The sequence below is a fragment of the Barbus barbus genome (assembly GCF_936440315.1).
Source record: "Barbus barbus genome assembly, chromosome: 28".
Taxonomy (NCBI): Eukaryota; Metazoa; Chordata; class Actinopteri; order Cypriniformes; family Cyprinidae; genus Barbus; species Barbus barbus.
In genome coordinates, this window is record NC_136756.1 from 17,300,148 (window position 1) to 17,323,085 (window position 22,938).

At 36.7% G+C, this 22,938-nt stretch overlaps 3 protein-coding genes and 1 pseudogene across 6 annotated transcripts; 1 reads left to right on the forward strand and 3 right to left on the reverse strand.

The window, feature by feature from the left end:
• Nucleotides 1-317: 317 nt before the first annotated feature.
• On the reverse strand, nucleotides 318-5,136 carry LOC306848515 (aminomethyltransferase, mitochondrial-like). The gene is made up of 9 exons (XM_079383114.1): nucleotides 5,003-5,136; nucleotides 3,664-3,831; nucleotides 3,399-3,479; nucleotides 3,164-3,295; nucleotides 2,846-2,924; nucleotides 2,541-2,686; nucleotides 1,635-1,815; nucleotides 1,408-1,563; nucleotides 318-1,335 (listed from the first exon to the last, which is right to left on the reverse strand). The coding sequence occupies exons 1-9, from the start codon at nucleotides 5,111-5,113 to the stop codon at nucleotides 1,157-1,159; spliced, it is 1,233 nt and encodes a 410-aa protein (XP_079239240.1). The 5' UTR covers nucleotides 5,114-5,136; the 3' UTR covers nucleotides 318-1,156.
• Nucleotides 4,599-9,006, forward strand: LOC306848516 (uncharacterized protein). 3 transcript variants are annotated; one of them, XM_079383116.1, is made up of 4 exons: nucleotides 4,599-6,495; nucleotides 7,379-7,480; nucleotides 7,558-7,770; nucleotides 8,318-9,004. In XM_079383116.1, the coding sequence occupies exons 1-4, from the start codon at nucleotides 6,477-6,479 to the stop codon at nucleotides 8,446-8,448; spliced, it is 465 nt and encodes a 154-aa protein (XP_079239242.1). In that variant the 5' UTR covers nucleotides 4,599-6,476; the 3' UTR covers nucleotides 8,449-9,004. The 3 variants fall into 3 exon arrangements, with proteins under 3 accessions (XP_079239242.1, XP_079239241.1, XP_079239243.1); XM_079383115.1 differs by having other exon boundaries at nucleotides 6,006-6,495; nucleotides 7,337-7,480; nucleotides 8,318-9,006; XM_079383117.1 differs by having other exon boundaries at nucleotides 6,337-6,495; nucleotides 7,337-7,480; nucleotides 7,558-7,638; nucleotides 8,318-8,972.
• A 188-nt stretch (nucleotides 9,007-9,194) lies between these two features.
• LOC306848806 (hyaluronidase-3-like) lies at nucleotides 9,195-15,249 on the reverse strand (annotated as a pseudogene). Its single transcript, XR_013786020.1, has 4 exons — nucleotides 15,215-15,249; nucleotides 10,134-11,071; nucleotides 9,332-9,421; nucleotides 9,195-9,236 (listed from the first exon to the last, which is right to left on the reverse strand). The product of XR_013786020.1 is annotated as a hyaluronidase-3-like (transcript).
• Nucleotides 12,258-16,071, reverse strand: LOC306848518 (N-alpha-acetyltransferase 80-like). Its single transcript, XM_079383119.1, has 2 exons — nucleotides 15,994-16,071; nucleotides 12,258-13,503 (listed from the first exon to the last, which is right to left on the reverse strand). Coding segments are annotated over exons 1-2 (741 nt in total). The 5' UTR covers nucleotides 15,996-16,071; the 3' UTR covers nucleotides 12,258-12,764.
• Nucleotides 16,072-22,938: the final 6,867 nt, after the last annotated feature.

Below are 22,938 nucleotides of genomic sequence, written 5' to 3' on the forward strand. Positions count from 1 at the left end.
AAACTTTTCTGTATGAAAACAATAAGGACGCTAAACACAACTGTCATTATACCGCGACTTTTATGGTTTTAGGTCGCTAGTAATTCTCATTGAGTGAGACGGTGGTACACGTGGCCGTCAGGTTGATCAACGCCGGTCATAGAACCCATTCACTCTTCAACAAGTTAATCATTCACTACAACAATACTTATTTTACTATTTATTAACTAACCAACTATTACGACTCACCATAAAACGTTACACGCAAACCATAACGCTTATTAATAATAGCTGAATTCACTCTCTGCAAATACAGTATAGTCAAAATCGAAAATGTTATACTTAAGTTAAAAACTTTATTTTAAATCACAGCCCACAATACAAACACAAACCATGCCAAATTGTTGACTGCTAATGTAAAAGTCTATATATACTTTAAAAGTCTTATTTTGGGGACAACCATTCAAGTAAAAGTTTATAAAATTATATAGAATAAATGTAATTATTTAATCACATCCCAAAAAGAAACATAAATGGAAATGGTCATTTGGACAGAAAGACTTCACAGTGACGTGGTCTAAAGCTAATGACATTAACAATACTACAGCATGACAACCTACTCCTGAGAAAATATGCACTTTTCTAAAACAGTTTCTCTCATTCAGATTAGCTTTGTTAATTATTTTATCATTGTACATCATAAAGTTATGACACTAAAACAGTCCACTGGCATAAAATTAACCAGGTATGTGGCAAAATTATTAAAGGAATCCTAGTCAGTAGTTTTTAAAACAGATGTAACCTTCCCACACTCAAACTAACATTTTAAGTGCTCTATGTTAGACACACACAGAGAAACAGCAAGTGGTCCTTTCCCACATCCTGAAATTCCATTTGATTTGAATTTCTAGTGAAGTGGCCAAAATGTTGTGCAAAAAACAGAATGTCCTGGAATGTAATTTAAATGGAAGTAAATTATGTTTGTGTTTAAAGTTTGCATTAGTGTTTGCATTATGGAATGCTCAATGTGGACGTGTCTCTCAGGCTTTACATAATCTCTAAAGTTGGTCTCCATTCCAGCGGGAATCCAATGGCAGTGACCTCCACTTCTAAATACTACCAGACAGATCTACGACAGACCCTCTCATAAACACAGACGCTTTTATGATCAGTGCATCTACTGGCCCATGTAGTACTTGGTGGGCACGAATGGCATCTTGCTGACCACTGCTGGCACTGCTTTCTTCCTCACTTCCACCTGGATAGATGTGCCCACTTTACTGAAGCCAGCTTCCACGTAGCCCATGGCAACATTTTGTTTGAGGCAGGGGGAGGGGCATCCACTGGTGACCTCACCTTAAATAAAGTAGTTGGAATGACATGAGGGTGAATAAACAATGATTTTGAACTATTCTGTTAAACACCTACCTATAACCCTGCCGTCAGAAGACAGGATTGGTGTGTGCTGTCTGACAGGTGGTCCAGTGGAGATCACTCCTACTCTCTTTCTCTGAGTCTTTGACTTTATTTGTGGAACAATGATGTCAGCACCAGGGAAATCTCGTGCCTGACGACGACGCTTACCTTAAAACACACACAAATACATTAGCATTCAATATACATGCATGGAAGTGATAATGAAAGTCTTGACGCACCTATAGTCCAAACAAGACTTGCTTCCACAGGTGTGGTGGTCTCATCAATGTCATTGCCGTAGAGACAAAGTCCCGCCTCCAGCCTCAGACTGTCTCTGGCACCGAGACCAGCGAGTTTCACCTCACTATCAGCTAACAACTTTTCAGTCAGGGAGACAACATCTCCACTTGGTATTGAGATCTGAATAAATCATATGTAAATACAACAGCATAAATGTTACAGACATGCCAAAAAACACACAAACCAACCTCCCAAAAAGAAAGTTTAAAAAATTAGCTAGTTTAGTTCATTTTATTATTAGATAATAGACTCATCTATGATACATATCTAACGGTTCTTACACTGTAAAAAAAAAAAAAAAAGAGATTTGTGCCTATAATGATTTATAGTCACGAGACACAAAAGTTCGGAGTCTGTAAGATTTTTAATGGTTTTAAAATAAGTCTCATATAATCACCAAGGCTGCATTTATTTGATCAAAATACAGTAAAAACAGAATTATTATTGCTATTTAAAATAACTGTTTATTCCTGTGATTGCAAAGCTGAATTTTTATTATCCATTACTCCAGTCTTCAGTGTCACATGATCCTTCAGAAATCATTCTAATATGCTGATTTGGGGGCTCAAGAAACATTTACTTTTATTATCAATGTTAAAACAGTTGAGCTGCTTAATATTTTTGTAGAAACCATGATATATTCTTTTCGTTGATGAATAGAAACTTTAAACAAATGGCATTCATTTGAAATAAAAATCTTTTGTAACATTATGTCTTTACTGACACTTTTGATTAATTGAGTGCATCCTTGTTAAATAAAAGTATTAAGTTAAAAACCTCAAACTTTTGAATAATAGTAGATAATTTCAGTATAGTTGTCATACATTCAGATGGAGATCACACACCTCAACTCCATCCTCCCCTGTATATCCGCAGCGTGTGACCCTGCAGCCCTGGATGCCAAACACTGGGGTCAAAACACTGGTCATAAAGGTCAACCTCCTGAGGTCATCACCCACACCTTTCTGCAGAACCTGGGCCATTGATGGGCCTGCATACACATTAATAAACATATAATCATTGCCGAGACGAATGCCCCAAAAATGTACATAATGCATTTAAATAGCACACACACCAATGTATTCTAAAAACATAAAGCAGGAATGTGGACAGTATAACCATGCAAGTATACCACAGACCCATGACTTACCCTGCAGAGCAATGAGACTTTCTTCCATGAACTCTAAATCTACATCATGACCTGCTGCTTTAAACTCCTGCAGTCTGGCCTACAAACAAACACACATACATTTAAACACACATATGTGTAAGCAAATAAATATATTCAAATAAAAATTATTAACAGACCGACTGCATTAAAATAATACGATTTTCACACAATATTATTATTAAGAACAACTGGAAATGAAAAATGTTAAGGAATTTTGACGCCCCCTTGTGGTGGCGTCAAAAAATTTGAATGCCTGATCAATCAGAATCAAGTAAATGATCATTAACTGTTACTGGCCTGCATATGAGCAGAGTCTTTGTCCACACAACCAGCATTGGAGACAACATACAGGTAACCCTGATCTGTCTTGGTCACAATCAGATCATCCATGATTCCTCCTTTAGTGTTTGTGAAGAGGGAGAGAGTACCCTAGAAAAATAAATATTATTTTTGATGACTAAAGCAAGTTTTTTTTGTTTAGTTTTTTACTAAAGTTGACAGTTATTGAACTCTCTGTGTGGGTGTGTCTTACCTGGTTGTCTTTTAGTTCAGCAATGTCTCCAACAATCAGAGACTCTATAAACTTCACTCTGTCTCTACCAAAAACTTTACTCTATGAGGAGAAAACAGCAAATATTTATTAGACACACTTATCTCAAAATAACAAACAGCCAATGTTGTATGTCAAATGTGGCATTTTAAGCTGATGTTTTACTTAATTTTTAAACCACGTATTGGGTCAAAACAAACCATATGAATTAGTCTACATACAGTACATTAAATGTCTACACACTGACCTGCAGCATGTGACTGACGTCAAAGATGGAGCAGTGTTGGCGTGTGTGCATGTGTGAGTTAATATGACTGTCTTTGTACTGCACAGGCATACTCCATCCTGCAAACTCCACCATCTTACCACCCTGAGCCCTGTGGAAGTCATACAGCGGGGTCTTCTTAAGTGCCACCTAGATACAGAGAAAAATCAATTCAAATAAAACCTTTTGGATAAAGTTCATATTTATATAATACAGTCAATAATATATTTGATAATAATAACAATCATAGTAACACAGTATATTACAAATTTATAGTAAAAAAAAAGCTTTCATTTTTATGGTATCTTATATATTGTTCAGAATCATTGGGGGTTTAATGATTAGATTCTGCAATAAATAAGATCCTGTGTGTGTTATTAAATCAGCTTAAGGTGCTACGACCTTTGACTGGCTCCTACGTGCGTCTGCCAACTTTTACCTCACATTAAGCCACATTAGCTATTTACAGTTTACGAAACCAGTCCAAAGTCAACTAAGTAGTCTGAATGAGAGACTAGAACACTATCTGGTCCACTGAGAGAGTGTGTGTCGGAGGCTTTATCTTTATTACCTCAGGTTCCACACACTCAAGACTGGTGTGTTTAAGAACTCAGGAGAATTCAGTGCCTTGTGACTACCAGTGATTGAGTCTAATTATTTTATCACTATCACTGACATTATTACGCATGCAGTTTTTATAAAATCATATTTGGTGAGAGATGACATGGAGAATGTCAATAATATGTTATAATTCATTTGTCACACCACAGGACCACTAAAAATGAACTAACATAGAAAAAAATACTTTTTTTAAATCAGAGCAGTTGCTGTAATATTTACAATTTCGCTTAAGATTCAAGAAACTCATAATCTGCGCGACTCGAATGTTGTCTGCGTTTGATGACGTTCCAGGGTGTTCCGAATGAACACGGTTTGTTAGGCGAAGTGAACTTTACCAAGTGTTTAGGGAGTAGTGAGCACTGCGTAGGAACAACATGAATCGGACCGCAGCTTGTGTGTTTCAGTGATTCACGCACAGTCTATGCCGCGAGGACTCTACGGATGGGCGCTCTCGTGCTCTTAATTAGCGCAGCAGATGCCCGTGTTTCTCCTGCATGAACGACACCCAGAGCCATAGCAGAGCACTAGATTCAAAATCATCTTAGAGTCAAGGCATTATACCGAAATGCACCAAGTGAAAACTTTACTTTTACGAACTTTGCAGGAAATTATCTTTAGCTTGTTAGACTTCGGTTTATTTTAAGTTGTTTAACGTTTGCATAGGTTATGATGTTTTTAATGATCCCAGTTCCGTGCATACCTCTGTGGAAGCTTGCCTGTCCTGCCGCCCCGTTGCCCCCAGACCGACAGTCCGCGTGGTTTCCCTTGGAAGTCGGTTACAGAGTCCTTTTGCAAAAGCCCGAGCAAGCATTGTGCCCTTCGTTCAGTTTCAAAGCAGTTGTTCAAAAGCCCAGCGCAGGCACTGACAGCTCGGTTGGACTCGGCTCTTCGTAATTCTACTTTCCCTTCAAAACAAGGAGCGTAAATTCAAGGAATTCTGGGAAATGTAGTTGACATTCCTAACGTACACGTGCTGTTGAGCAACTCCCCACAGCCACTTCAAATAAATCTTCCGATAAACGATGGCGCATCACTTTCCTTTTAGACAAGCAGCACAAAAATGAAGGATGTGTTTTGTTAGGAATATAACGATTATTTTAGTACTTTCGAGGAACAAGTATTTGGGTATAAATCATTTTCAATTTATACATTTAACAGACGCTGTTATCCAAATTACATTTTACAATACATTTAGATCAGTTCGTGCATTTACATGAACAGATAAAAATGTGTATTTTGAATGCAGTGTGTAATTAATAAAAGCTATAAAACTCCAACTTTATCATTTATTGTCTCCAGTAGCCTAGTCTGTTTACAAATTATGATATGAAAAGAGGAAATACAATATTTACAAAAGGTGTGTTTACAGGAGACATTATAATATATCTAATTGGCCCCTATATTATATAGCACTATTAAACAAATAAAAAAGCAATATTTTAAAAATGTTCATATAAAAAAACTGATCTCAACAACAAAACTCATAATGAGAATCTTTAACTAGTCATTTAATATAACAAAGTCAGTATACACTAATTTAATTTTCATGAACATATAGTAACGCTTTGTTGATTTTTTCTTTGTGGATCGTCATAAGAGCCTAATTTTGGCGTTCGAGGCCTTCATTCGCAGGTCGCACTGTGTGCAGTTTTGATTCAACAAAAGGAACCGATTCATACGAGTCATTCGTTCAGGAATCGATCACACATAATCTGAAAAAGAACCTGTTCTCTCAGTTCCCAACGCTAGCTAGCTTCTAAACAATTCTGCATAGTCTTTAAGGAAAAGGAAAAGAAAATTATGTCGTAGTTTTTATATTACCCCAAGATAAGTTAAAAAATAATCGATATAAGAACACATTCTTTCTATTAAGCTGCATTTTAAGCCATTTTCATCAAAGTTTTAATGCCTGTATCAGTATACAAAAAGTCTGCATGTAACTGAATGATTGTTTGGCCCCAAATCTATAAATAACCGTTCTTCTCGTCCATGAGGCTGCAGCTATTTTGGGTCTGGGGATTTTGAGCTGTGTTTAGGGGTAGAGGTGCCAGGCGGACGAGACGGACACAGATCGCTCCAGACCATCCGAGAAGACCACTCAAATCACAGAGGTTTCACTGCGTTTCCTCTAGTGTTTGTCAACAACACAACATACAGACGTCTACTAACGTTTGATGAATACACAATCTGAGGGTAAGTAACCGGCACAGGCATACTAAGAAATAATTTTCAGTCAAGTTAGTGTGTATTTGGGCCATAGTAGAGACATCAATATAAGATCACCTGCTTCTGATTTTATTTCAGTCTATTCAGCCTCAATTGATCTCAGACTAATCACATGGTTTCTGTTTTTAAATGGGATGAGATGTTTGGTGTGTGAAATGCACTGCTTACTGTCTTCATCTGAAATATGGGGGCTGGAAACAAATTTTATTTTTTGGGTGGTGAACCGTACCAAACAGACGTCTATTTAATATAAAACATTGGACATTTAACATCACTGCTGTTTCCAGACTTCAACTGGTTTTCATTCATGCATCAAAGTTGGCTAAATGTTTGAGATAGCTGTTCAAAAACAACAGCAATATAGCCTCACACTTATACAAATGTGACATATTTTATTTAACATCAACAAAGCTGTGCTTTAACTGTAAAATGTAATGGTTTTGTCTTTAATTTAGCATCCAGCCATTAAGGGATGGGGATGGGAATAGTTATTCACAGTTATTCATTACAGTTACTGGATGACTTAAATTTCAGTCTTTTTTTCACATGAAGTTATCATATGACTTTAAAAGATTTGCAATGCAGAAGCCGTAACAACTTTCATGGTGCATTTTATCCTTTTTTTTAAGCTTAAAAGCTCTGGTCTCCATTCATTGCAATTGCATGGAAAAGTGAGATCAGTGCAAAATAGCTTCTTTTGTATTTCATGGAAGACAGATAGTCATAAGGGTTTAAAACAACTTGAGGACAAGTAAATATTGATTTTTGAATATTTGACTCAGGTTTGCATTCTCTGTCTGTTTGTAAGTGGTGGGAGTGATCATGAAGTCCACTCCTTCTCCTCCTCCAGCGTTTGTTCGTGTCAGCGAGCGTGACCTGACAGAGATTGAGCTCCATTCCGTCGACTCCATCAATGACCTGCACCGCACACACTCGGAACAGCACAGCAAAGGTGTTTCATCATGTCATGTACATCATGTCAGACTTTAAAATCTGATCTTCAAAATTAAACCCACTTCTCACTGGCAGGTGTTCAGCCCCCCCGTCCACCACCTCCTACCTCCAATGGGAATCTTCAGATGCAAGATCAGGGAGCTGTCTATCAAACAGGTCAACCAGTGAGAAGGCCCTGTGTGAGCAGACTGAATGACATATGCACTTCCACTAGGCGGCACTACTTTTTAGCATGTGCAGCCATTATTGCGTTCCTCCTTACTCTCATTCTTATCTTCAGTTTTTTAGGTGAGACAATCTGTTTGTTAAAGCTGATATTATGAAATTAATGTTTTAAGGGTAAACTGAAATAAATTTTGGCTTCAGTACAAGTCAAGGTCCATTGACAGCTTTTGTGGCCTAATTTTGTTTCAATGCTTTTGCGTTCTCTTGCAAAAGTATCACATTCCCAGCTGATCTCTCGCAAAGGTATTGCAGTCCCCCAACAAAGTTTAGTGTTAATTTTTGTGTTTTGTTCCCTTGCAAAAGTTTCCTGCCGAGAAACTTTGCATGCTTGTCGCAAAAGTAACATAGGGCCTCCGTAAGGATGTCTAAGCTGTCAATTTGTCTAAATTGTCGTTTTTGAAGCTGGAATACATGTCTATGCATTTCTGTGCCTTACTTTAACTGCAGTTTTTGTTGTCATTATTGCTTCCACTTGCTGTGGTAATCATCATAATTCCGCTGATGCTGTCAACTGAGCTTTTTTAACATATTGATTCCAAAACATTCACTTGGAGGGCCTGCTGAATTGTTGTTTTATCAAATAACGTGTTTTCTGTTATTAACCCTCCAGTCCAGCAGAGCAATGCTCTCCACACACTTTTGGAGATGGTGAAACAGAAAAAGGAAACAGCTGAAGAAATCTCCCAACTCTTACAAGTGCTGCAAAAGCTGCACATCAACCTCACAGAGCAGCGACCATAGCAAAAAATCATTCTACACAGACCCACAGGAGAAACATTATTGCACTGTGACAACACTGAGAGAAGAGCACCGATTACTTCACATCAACTTGTGAAGTAATGTCTTAAAGGCTTCTGTTACTTTGGTGAATCCATTATCTTGCTCAAAAACATTCATTTAGCCTCCTGATTTTTGTGCAGTGTAATTGGAAAATAATGTATAAATTAATGAATTTTTCACCTGCATTGCTTTGTACACTTATATGGTTACACACTATTTGGAAACTTGCTATATTAGTTTGACTAAAGCAAATTATAATACAAAACAACACTAAGAAATATGGAAAGAATGTGAATAATCATGCCAGTTATTATATTTTAATTCATTGTTATCGCTCCTACAAACATTAAATTGTGCTAAAAATATTGTGAATGAGCAAGAACATTTACTATGGTGAGCTTTTTTTGAGTGATTGCTGAATGACTGTAAATAATTATATAGACTAACATTCTATTTGATAAGAAAAAAGTGAATTTTAAAATGAGAATAAAAAATAAATATAAAAGAAAATGTTCTTACATTTTGTGGGGTCCTGGTTTTATTGTGAAAGATATACATGTGTACATTGTACAAAAAAAAAAGTCTTTGTAATCTTTCATCAAAAAATACAACAACTAGCTTCCTGAAGTTACTTTGCCTTTTCCACTGTGGGGTTATATTGCAACAATCTGGTTCTGGAAGTAAAAATCCTATTCATTTTGTTGACATTACTCATGATTCTGCAAAGAAATCTCCTCAATGCATGTGTACTGATAGCGTTTAAATTTATCGAGAGCATTAGGTAATCGCACAAAGGTAAATCCAGACTATATAAATCCTCACAAATGCAGTTAGGCCTACTGACCTTAGACTTTGCAAAACTCAGCTCGCCCCATAACACGACTCCAGCGGCCCCTAAAGCAGCACTCTCACCTAGTGTGTGCACCAAATCCGTCTTAAAAAGATACACATATGATACAGTTTCACAGAAGATTGTAGTTTTAAAAGTCAGATCAGCCTGAATTAAGACACTCTAACCTTGAAACATAATCGATTAATGTATCTGAATGTTTCCGAAGGTAAAAACCTACTGTTGTTATTGCCATTTCTGTTAATTGAATGTTTATATTAGATTTTTGTTAAAATCAAATAAAACTATTAGATAAAGAACTTAAACTAAAAGAAAATTAGAAATGTTGCCTTGGCAACTAAGGGAAATAAGTTTATGCTAAAATTACAGAAATAAAACTAAAACTACTAAAAATATTTTTTATAAAACAAAATTGAAATTTGCTAAGGATTAAATTTAACAGTGATTTTAATAAATATTAAATAATATTTTATCATTATTAAAAAATGTTTAATTTAAATTGACTCTATCGCCCCCTTGAGAAAGGAGGTTAGTTACCTCTACAATAACTAAAAATGCATGTTTAGTAAGTACAGCAATGCATTGGCCAAGAATTTGCTAACTTGCATTGAGAATGATTCTGAGCTAAAGGAGAACCATCCGCTTAAAGACTATACTGGGCACAAGCACAGATCTAAACCCCTCCTCTTTCAGGATCTATTCTGGGTGGAGGTGAAGAGCCCACTAATGCATGATAAGCCTGGAGCTCAGAACAAACATTATGTAAAAACACCATGTGGAAATTGCCAAGGGGTACCTGATTCAGAAACGCCAATATGTGTGTGAACGCCAATCTGGCATAGGGAAAAACAGGAAGTGCTTCAGTGCCAGGTGAATGCTGGAATGCCACTCGGAGGGCCTCAAGTACACGGTGTCTCACCATGAGTTGAGCGTGTACATGTCCGGCCATCTTACGCCACAAATAAATGCTGGGATACAAGGCTGTAGAGTGTTGCCATAGAAACGCCAGTCTGTCATTCAGAATCTCTGTTCCATTGTGGCAATGCCCCGTCTATCTGCTCTGTCCTTGGCCATGATTGTTATAGCAACTGGGAAACCCATAAAACCCCCATAATCCCTCTGGGCAGAGGCGAACACCAAGGCGCAGAGTCTCTTCCATAAGCAATCTTGCTCCTAATTCAAACTCCGCCTTCGCCTCAGATTTCACTTCTTCCTCTGACATATCTGAATGTTTCCATCTAACCAGATTTTTGGAAATTTTCCTATATACAATTAGTTTCCCGAAGTTCCACATCCATAAGGGCTGCCATGCTTCCCAGTCTAGCACGGCTAATCCACTGAATGTGTGTCTCAACACTTCATTGACCTGTGCCTCGGCCAATGAGAGGTGAGCCTTCAGGGATCCTTGTTGAGGCAGGCCACCGTTGACCTTTGAGACTTGACGGTTGATGTAGGGGTAAAGACCCAGACGGCGCTGATCAAATATGCTCATATTTTGACCCTGAAATCTCTGCTGTGAGTTATGAATGATATTGAATTGGCGCAGAGGCAGGGAGACTCCATATCGACGCTGACACCGAGCTGTAGGTATGTTCCAGACCACTGAAAAGCCACGCATCCCGATTACAGACTCCACCCCCTCAACCATATTCTGAACAGGGTTGATGGGATACCAAATGACTGACAGGGCTAAAGTGAGGATGGGGTGGAGAATAGATGATCTCAGAAGCATACCTATGAAATACAGGCACAAATTAGTGACATACATATTTGATTTAAAAAGCAAATAAAGTAGAAATAAGTGTACTTTTTAGCTTCCTATGTACATTTCCTATTATTCGGTTATTGGGGAAGTTGACGGGATGCCCTGTGCTCTAAAACTGGTTTGAGATATACCTATGGCTGCCTGATCACTAGGGGTAGGTGATTTTGCTAATTTGTTAATCGGTAGAGATTTTGGATTATCGTCTCTATCGCGGTTACACACTCACCTGACGTTTATGTGCTACGTGGTCACGAAAATATATTGTTTGTACACGTTTTTAAGCATTGTAGTTTAAAAACTAGTGAATTTAAGCCATTGAAAGGCAATCAGCAGCGAATATTACAGTATATTTTGTATTTTAAAGTGGCAGCAGTCGAAAATTCCTGCTGTGTGTAATTTATGTTAATCAAACAAAAAAATCTCACACCGCTATTGAATAATCACTTTTGTAACTTTAATAAGAATATATATTTAATTTACACAGTAAAGAATGTTGTGTTTTTATACATTTGATTACTTTATAGCATTTCTTATTTGTTCTACTGTAGATTTGTTAATCTTATTGCTTGTAATTACCTATTATTCTTATTTAATAACTGACTGTTTAGTTTATTTATTTATTTTTAATTTAGGCTAGTATTGTTTTTTTGTGATATTGACACTGGTGACAAGAATTTCTATTATCAAAAAAGGCATAAATACCTTATTTAAACGGAAAATAACTTAATTACATACAATAAAGTTATGTAGCGTTACCATGAAATAAAATGACTCATATTGTGATATCAGATTTTGGTCATATCGCCTACACCTACTGATCACCATATCGTAGCAAATCCATAATGAATCATGGTAAGGAAAATTTATTTTTATGTATGCAGTCAATAATTAATGTTCTGTTCATTGTTACCCCAAATAATTATGTAGTGGACCTAAAAAAATCATTTGTGAGATAAACCGCAGGCAGTTTACAAAAGATTTCTGTTATTTCAAATAAACTCTTAAACTCTCTAATCATCAAAAACAATGTATCATGAAGGATCTGAAGGATCATGTGACACTGAAGACTGAAGTAATGATACTGAAAATTAAGCTTTGCATCACAGTAATAAATTATAGTTTAAAATGTATTAAAATACAAAACAGTTATATTTCACATTACTAAGTGTTTAATGAAATGCCTTGCTGAGCATAATACTTTTTTCCACAAGCATTAAAATTATTGACCCCAAACGTCTGAACAGTAGTGTATATTTTAAATATAGTGTATATTAGAAAAAGTCCATGGAAACCGTAAATACCCATCCTCAAATCTGATCCTATGGAATGACAAGCACAGCACTTGAATGTCACAGCACTCTTTATTCTGAATAGATAAAGAATTTTTTTTTATTTTGACAAAACCCTTTAAAAGCAGCAGATAATCTCAGCAGTGACATTTATTATATAGGGATGTGATAAAGATCTACTTTTCAATGATTTAAAAAAAAAATTAAATAAATAGTAGTTAAATCACAAGGTAAACTTTGGTATTAAGGCGCATTTAGATTGTCACAGTATTTGAGTCCATACAGTTCAGGCTTACAAGATCCTTCTTGTCCTGTAAACATTGTGTTTGTGTATCCCTGAATAATTACAGACAGAAGGAGTGTAGTATGACTCTCAGATGTCCTTGTGCATCCAGAAGATGGGCAGCCCTCTGTTGTCGGTGTACGGCGTTTGCTCCAGAGTCTGATTAACTGGAGCCAAGGATGACGGAGGACAAGGAGGAGGTGGAGGAGCAGAAACAGGGGGAGGAGGAGATGGACCGGAGACTGGAGGAGGTGGAGGAGGAGGTAAAATGCAAGGTGCAGATAGTGCAGGTTTGTTAAACTTAGCATCACTGTTCCGCTCTTCCTCCTCGTTCTCTGCACTTCTACAGAACTTGTGCAGCAACTCCATGGGCATGAAGGAGGCCAGCGTCCCGACACTTTGGACAGGTTTGGACAGCACAAACCCCAGATGGGCATAAAAGTGTTGCTTATCATGGGTGGTTAGGCACAATCGGGTGCAACCCCGTCCTTTGGCATACCGTTCAACCCCCTCCATTAGGATACGGCCGTAACCCTTCCCTCGTAATGTGCTGCACACCACGACTGATTCCACAAACAGACTACGGCTCCCCAGAACATGGGACAAGCGGGCGTGGCCTATTAGCTTCTCGTCCTGACTCCGCCTCTCTCCACTCAGCAGCAGGAGACACACCGGATAGCTGTGGCTCGACTGACGGAGCGAGTGGATTCGTGCCCCCATGCTGCGCTGCCATTGGGCATTGAGTAATTCTGAACATACTTCCACAAGGTCCCAGCGCTCGTGAAGAGGTTCGATTTGAACAACTGCGCAGCTGGTGTCGCCATCGCACCTGCACACACGCCAAGGGCACGGGGTCAACAGAGGCCAGTAAGTGTTGTTTTCACCAACACCTGACTGAACAGCTCAGAAGTCATTAGCCTGATGTTCTTCATTCATTTGGGATAGTTTATTGTTTATTCACCCTCATATCGTTCCAAACCTGTATGAATTTTTTCTTCCATGGAAAAAGAAGATATTTTTTGATTATAAAACGTTGTTTTGGACCCCATTGACTTTCATTGTACTGAGAGAAAAAAAGTTTAAATGTTTCTCAAGTTACTTCTTTTGTATTCCACAGAATCTTTATACAGGTTTGGAAAAATGTGTGAGTGAGTAAATCATGACAGAATTTCCCTTTTAAATTACTTTAATAAAAAATATTATATTATACATTTTCCTCCCTTGAGAGGCATGGAGAACAGAAGTGGACTATCTAGTTGAATTATTAAAAAAATCACTAATTTTTTCCAGTTAGCCTACTTCTGAAAATGTTCTGCAACGGCTGTCAGTTGTTTTCAACACCCAACATTTTTCATCACCATCACTTCCACATGTCATTTTCACAGGCAAAAGCTAGATTAATAAAAAGGTAGATTGACATTGTATTGTTCACACCACTGAAGCAACAAACAAATGCAAATGTAGTTTTCTTTTCTTAGCACATAAAACATTTTTTAACTGTTGAAGTTAAAATAGCAGAGGAAGCTGTGGTGTGAATGTGTGCTTCCTGATACATTGACTTCATGCTAATGTTAAATGTAGTTTAGAAAATAAGATGACAGAAGATACAAATATTAAAATATATATATATACAAAACTTCAGTTTAGACATGCTTAGTCACTCACTAGCTTAATACATCTCTGCATTTACTTCGCATTTTCCATGTGTGTGTGAATGCAAGTGAATGGAGCACAAACCTTAAAGAGATAGTTTGAACAAAAATAAACAAAATCCATCAAATAATCACCCTCCATGTTGCTTCAAACCTATGCCCTTTTCTTCTGTAAAACTTAAAAGAACATTTTGTATGGAATGTATACATTGTATTGGAAACAACAATATTTTGCGAAATATCTTCTTTTATGTGCTACAGGAGAAAGAAAGTAACACAGGTTTGGAATCACATGAGGGTGGGTAAATGATGACAGAATTGTAATTTTTGGTTGAAATATCCCTTTTAGTCATCTGACGTTTTTTTTGTTTTTTTTATGCACCTATAGAGCAGGATGGGCAATGGACTGCAAATGAGATACACAGAAAATTGCTCAAACAAACTTTCATTTTACATTTCATTTTGCAATTCACAAGAATGTCGATAGATTAATACACAAAAGGAAGCAATGGTAGTTGACCAAGTGGACAAGGTTATCAGTATAGTGATTTTTCACTGGTTAAGACACTTTAATTATGACCAGAACCACACGTATATAACATGCATTTCTCCACTTCTCTAGCTTGCTTTCTAATATAGTTTTCTAATAAACCCGGAACTGAATATTGTTGGCTTCCTTTTTTGTAAATCACTTTAAATAAAATTATTTGCTAAATGCATAAACGTAAAATGTAAATAACCACACAGAACCATGACTGGACTAAAGAATGAAAACCCAGATTTAGTGTGCCAACATACACCATGACCATAATCTGTTATAAATAAACAACAACAAATGTACCAAACTGTAAATACCCAAAAAATTGCAAATAAAATAATCATCCTCACCTGCAGTGATCGCAGAGACAAAGATGCAAGTTAATGTTTCAGAATTGTGTGTCTTGCAACCAAGAGTCAAAATCAGGAAACAAGAGACTTTTAAGTGTTCTCTTTCTTTGTAAGCTTCCTTTAACACTGGCCTGGGTTCAGTTTTAGTCCATTCACTTGTATTAAGTACTGTTATTTTGGTGTGGAGAGGCCGGTTCACGACCAGCCACTAAAGGAAACAGCTTTCACGACTTTACCAAGTCAAGTGTGAAATGCTGATGGGAAGTGTGTGGGTTTTGAGAAGGTTGCGATATCATTTGTTGCAGGCCCTAATATGGAGAAACACATTAAAGCTATTCAGAGCAGTGTCATTTAACTTCTTCATGAAATGATGGCCATTTTTTTTCAGATTACGCTGGATTTTGTGATGCATGTTTCATTCAGACTGATCACAGAAAAACACATTTTCTCTGGCTCAAGTAAAACTCAAATGTTTGAGCCATTCATTCGCCAAAGGCCACGCCATTCTCTAACAGGTACCAACAGATTCAACATTTATGAATATAGTAATAGCTTAGAACTATCACGCGTTTATAAAAAACGAAGTACTAAAGATTTGTATCTTTAAAACAACATTAACTAACAGCATGCCGAAACACTGGAGCACAACACGACACACTGCGAGTCAGAGAAGTGATAAGATAACGAACAAACACAGCAAGCCGTTACGATTCCCGTTCAAATACGTGTAAGACACACATGCAGTTTAGTTTATATGAGCTCTTATCTGCGATACCTACATGCTGATAACTTTATCACTGTCTGTCACAGCAGCTGTCTTTTGAATCTCCCTCTTCTTCTAGTGAAGCAGATGGAACAGCGCGAGTCGATTTACTGCCACCTACTGGACTGGACGTACTCTTACACCAGCCTACATGAGCACATGTACATTCTGGAAATACTGTAAGCCTGCTATTTATTCTCCGCTGCCTAAATGTGACGCTGGACCACAAAACCAGTCATAAGTAGCATGGCTATATTTGTAGCAATAGCCAACAATACATTGCATGGGTCTAAATTATCGATTTTTCTTTCATGCCAAAAATCATTAGGATATTAAGGAGGCTAAAGATGTTCCATGAAGATATTTTTTCTTTCCGTGAATATATCAAAACTTTATTTTTATTATTAGAAATATGCATTGCTAGGGACCTCACTTGGACAACTTTAAAGGCGATTTTCTCAATATTTAAAATTTTTGCACCCTCAGATTCCAGATTTTCAAATAGTTGTATCTCGGCCAAAATACTGTCCTATCATAAAAAACCACACATCAATGGAAACTTATTTATTCAGCTCTCAGATGATGTATAAATCTCAATTTTCTAAAAAAACGGACCCTTATGGCCCTGGTTTTGTGGTCCAGGGTCACAAATAACAGTGATGACGTCAATTTAAGTCAGTTTAATAAACAGATATATATATATTATATATATTTCACCGAATAGCTTAAAAACGTTGGAGACGTAACCCCTACTTTAAAACAGGGGACAATGTATTTATTTCACAATTTAGATAAATATTTTAAATACTTTTGTGACGTATTCAGCTTCAAAGATTAAGATTCAATTACGTATTACGCAGACGTTAAAAATCATATAAATATGAAAAGGATCCCTGAATATTGCCTTCATGGTGTGAAAATTTAAAGCATTTAAAAGACGCGTTCTAAATGACGTGTAGCAGAATTATCTCGTGCTCTGTTCTCCTCGCGTTTCTCGGTAGGAAACTGCTTCTCTGCGCTTTTCTCCGTCGGCTGGGCTGTGGGTAAGCAGGGGGGCCGTGTGGGGTCGTAAATGATTGATGTGGTGTAGTGTGTTGTGTTGGGGGGGGGGGGGGGGGGGGTGCCACAGTGATTGACAAACGATGGGCGGGGTGGTTACATTCTCAACAATCAAATGAGTTTAAATGGTTTATAGCATCCCCACCCGACCCTGCCCTTCACAATAAATGATTGCTAATCACTGTTAACACCTGCTATAAACCTTATACGATAAACCATACGACAGAAATCAAATACATATTTAAAATAAAGAACATATTATGCCATGATGGCTTTAAGATGTGATGTAACATTCATATTACATTCTATAAAAAGATTACACACCAAATAAAATAACAAATAAATCTTCCACAGGCATGCTGATGCATTATGAAACTAACTACATTTGTTCCAGAAGTTTTAGAAATGATATAATTTAGCAGTGGCTTGTGCGACTTTAGCAAGCTGTGACATTTAATATACAGTACACAGCATAAATAGGAAGGCCTACACCCCATCTGAAACAAATTCAGTCATTTCTCTTTACATAGAATACATATTAGGCTTCCTTGTAGATATAATGTTCAGGCAAGGTTAATCAATTACCAAAAAAAAAAAAAAACGTGTCAAGATTAATAAGGACACTAAGGCCTGGTTTCAGAGACAGGATTTAGCCTAAACCAGGATTAGGCCATAGTTCAATTAGGACATTTAAGTCATTTTTATAAACATGTCTTAGAAAAAAACATTACTGGTGTGCATCTTGAGACAAAACAAAGGCACTGATATATTTTAAGATCAATCAGTGCAAGTTTTTTCATTTGAAACAGCTCAGACTCACATTTTAGTCTGGGACTAGGCTTAAGCCTTGTCTGTGAAACCGGGGGTAAGACTTTCATATAAGTGTTGAGCCAAAAGTGTTACAAAATAAAACCACATAAAATCTCTAAAGGCATTTTTTGATCAACAGATATGTTGAAACAAACCATTTAATTTTACTACAAGTGTTACATATAGCCCATTTAATCATTCTTAATGCTGAACACAATGGAACCACTTTAACCCTCTGGTTGTGTTCGGACTCCGGTCACGCCTTTTGTGTTACCGGTCAAAAATGACCGGACTCCAAACAATTGCTTATAAATCTGTCATTATGCTATATTATCACCAAATATTGCATTCAATCTTTTTGTCAACTTGTTTTCTTTCATTTAGGACTGGTTTTGTGTTTCTATTTGCTTCTGTTTAATCGTAGGCCTCATTTATCCGAGAGTAGGTACCTCATTTTTTGAGTGAAAAAAGCATTTTTTATGAATAATTTTCACAATATTAAACAAAAAATTATAAAAATTTGCACTGTTTCTCACACTAGTGTACTTTAATGTTTAATCAGGAAGTTTGCTTTTAAATGCTTTTATTTTGTACAAAATTGCAAAAAGTCACACTCGTGGTGTTCCCGGTCAAAAATGACCGGACTCCGAACAACTGCTTATAAATCTGTCATTATGCTATATTATCACCAAATATTGGATTCAATCTTTTTGTCAACTTGTTTTCTTTCATTTAGGACTGGTTTTGTGTTTCTATTTGCTTCTGATTAATCGTAGGCCTCATTTATCTGAAAGTAGGTACCTCATTTTTTGAGTGAAAAAAATATTTTTTTATGAATAATTTTCACAATATGAGAGAAAAAATAACGAAAATTTGCACTGTTTCTCACACTAGTGTGCTTTAATGTTTAATCAAGAAGTTTGCTTTTAAATGCTTTTATTTTGTACAAAATTGCAAAAAGTCACACTCGTGGTGTTCCCGGTCAAAAATGACCGGACTCCGAACAACTGCTTATAAATCTGTCATTATGCTATATTATCACCAAATATTGGATTCAATCTTTTTGTCAACTTGTTTTCTTTCATTTAGGACTGGTTTTGTGTTTCTATTTGCTTCTGATTAATCGTAGGCCTCATTTATCTGAAAGTAGGTACCTCATTTTTTGAGTGAAAAAAATATTTTTTTATGAATAATTTTCACAATATGAGAGAAAAAATAACGAAAATTTGCACTGTTTCTCACACTAGTGTGCTTTAATGTTTAATCAAGAAGTTTGCTTTTAAATGCTTTTATTTTGTACAAAATTGCAAAAAGTCACACTCGTGGTGTTCCCGGTCAAAAATGACCGGACTCCAAACAACTGCTTATAAATCTGTCATTATGCTATATTATCACCAAATATTGGATTCAATCTTTTTGTCAACTTGTTTTCTTTCATTTAGGACTGGTTTTGTGTTTCTATTTGCATCTGATTAATCGTAGGCCTCATTTATCTGAAAGTAGGTACCTCATTTTTTGAGTGAAAAAATAATTTATGAATAATTTTCACAATATGAGAGAAAAAATTATGAAAATTTGCACTGTTTCTCACACTAGTGTACTTTAATGTTTAATCAAGAAGTTTGCTTTTAAATGCTTTTATTTTGTACAAAATTGCACAAAGTAACACTTGTCAAAAATGGCCGGCCATTGAAAGTGAATGGGGAAGAATGAAAGAAACAACTAGTGTTCAGGAGCATGTTGTGCTTGCAAACATAAATGCCTTGGACCAGTGCGTGCATGTATACTCATGCTATCACACACACACACACACACACACACACACACATCTATGCATACAAACTATTGTATTACACTTATTTCATCCTACCCTGAACTGTATGCAATATGCTTTTATGAATCTCATATTATAACTCTCTCTCTCTCACACACACACACACACACAATGCACACAAATGCTCAAACTGCCTTGTCTTTGGCCTGCATTGACTTTTTTTCCATCCCTCGACCAGAACGTTACATCAACTTCAGCTGGGTCCTCAAAATCAGAAGATTGCTTCTTTTCAGTTGTTGCAAGGTTTTCAGCTTGTCCAGTGATATTTTTATCTTCCAATATATCTTGCAATGCATCGTCACTGTAAAATTCTTCTTCAGTTGTCTCTTCCTCGTGTAAATGACAAGCAAGGCACTGTGAGGCATTTGTATGCTCTAGCATTTAATTGTAAACTTTCGTTTACTCTGAGAGAACATGAAAGCCTCTAAACATATTGTCATAATGTTTTGTCTAGTACGGAGCCGCTTAGAGCTCATGGTGGTGGAAAGATTTCGGGGTGGGTGAAAAAAAATCGGGGTGGGAGGAAAAAAATATTTTTCAAATCTTTTGCGTTCCCTCACAAAACTTTGCGTTCTCTCGCAAAGATGTTTGCGTTCCCTCGCAAAACTTTGCGTACATATTTGCAAGAGAACGCAAAGTTTTGCGAGAGAAAGCAAACATCTTTGCGAGAGAACGCAAACATCTTTGCTAGAGAACACAAAGTTTTGCGAGAGAACGCAAACATCTTTGAGAGAGAACGCAAACATCTTTGAGAGAGAACGCAAACATCTTTGAGAGAGAACGCAAACATCTTTGCGAGAGAACACAAAGTTTTGCGAGAGAACGCAAACATCTTTGAGAGAGAACGCAAACATCTTTGCGAGAGAACACAAAGTTTTGCGAGAGAACGCAAACATCTTTGAGAGAGAACGCAAACATCTTTGAGAGAGAACGCAAACATCTTTGAGAGAGAACGCAAACATCTTTGCGAGAGAACGCAAACATCTTTGAGAGAGAACGCAAACATCTTTGCGAGAGAACACAAAGTTTTGCGAGAGAACGCAAACATCTTTGCGAAAGAACACAAAGTTTTGCGAGAGAACGCAAACATCTTTGAGAGAGAACGCAAACATCTTTGAGAGAGAACGCAAACATCTTTGAGAGAGAACGCAAACATCTTTGCGAGAGAACGCAAACATCTTTGAGAGAGAACGCAAACATCTTTGCGAGAGAACGCAAACATCTTTGCGAGAGAACGCAAACATCTTTGCGAGAGAACGCAAACATCTTTGCGAGAGAACGCAAAAGATTTGAAAAATATTTTTTCCTCCCACCCCAAATTTTTTTCACCCACCCCGAAATCTTTCCACCACCATGAGCTCTAAGGGGCTCCGTAGTCTAGAATATGTGGTGAAAGAAAAGATTATTTTTGAGGTCAATGCAGGCTAAAGACAAGGCAGTCTGAGCGTGTGTGTGTGTGTGTGAGAGAGAGAGAGAGAGAGAGAGAGAGATCCTTTTTTATTCATAAAAGGATATTGCATGCAGTTCAGGGTAGGATGAAATAGGTGTAATAAAATAGTTTGTATGCATGGATGGATGGGTGTGTGTGTGTGTGTGCGCGTGCGTGTGTGCGCATGTGTGTGTGTGATAGCTTGAGTATAAATGCATCCACACATGCAAAGGTCCAAGGTCTTTGTTTGCAAGCACAACATGCTCCTGAACACTAGTTGTTTCTTTCATTCTTCCCCATTCACTTTCAATGGCCGGCCATTTTTGACAAGTGTTACTTTGTGCAATTTTGTACAAAATAAAAGCATTTAAAAGCAAACTTCTTGATTAAACATTAAAGTACACTAGTGTGAGAAACAGTGCATATTTTCATAATTTTTTCTCTCATATTGTGAAAATTATTCATAAAAAATGCTTTTTTCACTCAAAACATTAGGTGCCTACTTTCAGATAAATGAGGCCTACGATTAATCGGATGCAAATAGAAACACAAAACCAGTCCTAAATGAAAGAAAACAAGTTGACAAAAAGATTGAATCCAATATTTGGTGATAATATAGCATATTGACAGATTTATAAGCAGTTGTTTGGAGTCCGGTCATTTTTGACCGGGAACACCACGAGTGTGACTTTTTGCAATTTTGTACAAAATAAAAGCATTTAAAAGCAAACTTCCTGATTAAACATTAAAGTACACTAGTGTGAGAAACAGTGCAAATTTTTATAATTTTTTGTTTAATATTGTGAAAATTATTCATAAAAAATAATTTTTTCACTCAAAAAATTAGGTGCCTACTCTCGGATAAATGAGGCCTACGATTAAACAGAAGCAAATAGAAACACAAAACCAGTCCTAAATGAAAGAAAACAAGTTGACAAAAAGAATGAATCCAATATTTAGTGATAATATAGCATAATGACAGATTTATAAGCAGTTGTTCGGAGTCCGGTCATTTTTGACCGGGAACACAACGAGTGTGACTAGGTGAAATAAAACCCACAAAAAATTACGAAAATTCTAAAAAAATTTATGAGAAATACTTGTACCCTATGTGCGCAAAGTCAGTAAGTTTGAGTCCAATGCGATAACGTTAACTAGTATTTTCAGGAAAAAGAAAAAAAAATTCTTGTCAATTTGACCCGAACACAACCAGAGGGTTAAAAACCAAACAGGTGTTTGTGAACATAATAGCAAAAGTAATACAGAAATTCCAAATGAATTGTGACAAGTGCATTTTGCTAAGAAAAGGACAGGAATGCCAAGCAGTGTCTCAGAACTGGCAAAAGATTTAAGAAAACGCAAAACACAATTTAATGTTTTACCCTCAGGTAATTGTGGGGAAAAGTAAATAATCAATAGAGGTACATTTCCTTCAACATTTTTTTCATTGATATAACAACTACAATGTATGACATAAATACGGCATTTAGAGTAGACTCTTCTCAAATCTCCAGAAGAATCTCAGAACTAGTTTAATGACCAAATATTGCCAATGGCCAGGACTGCAAAGATTAATTTACATGACTAATCATTTTCATGTCTAGTTCATGTCTCATCTGGTGACAGGTGATGTGAACTTTAGCTATACACAGTCTAGGAGGGAATAATAATGATTCATTAATTATAAAATCAAAATGGAAAAGCTTCACTGTTTACTTAAATATTTAATTTCCTCCCAAATGCAATAAAGGATAGTGTATCCAAAAATATCCAAAATGCCTGGCCCACGACCAGTTTTGCCAGTCATTAAATGCAATTTGTAGACTGAA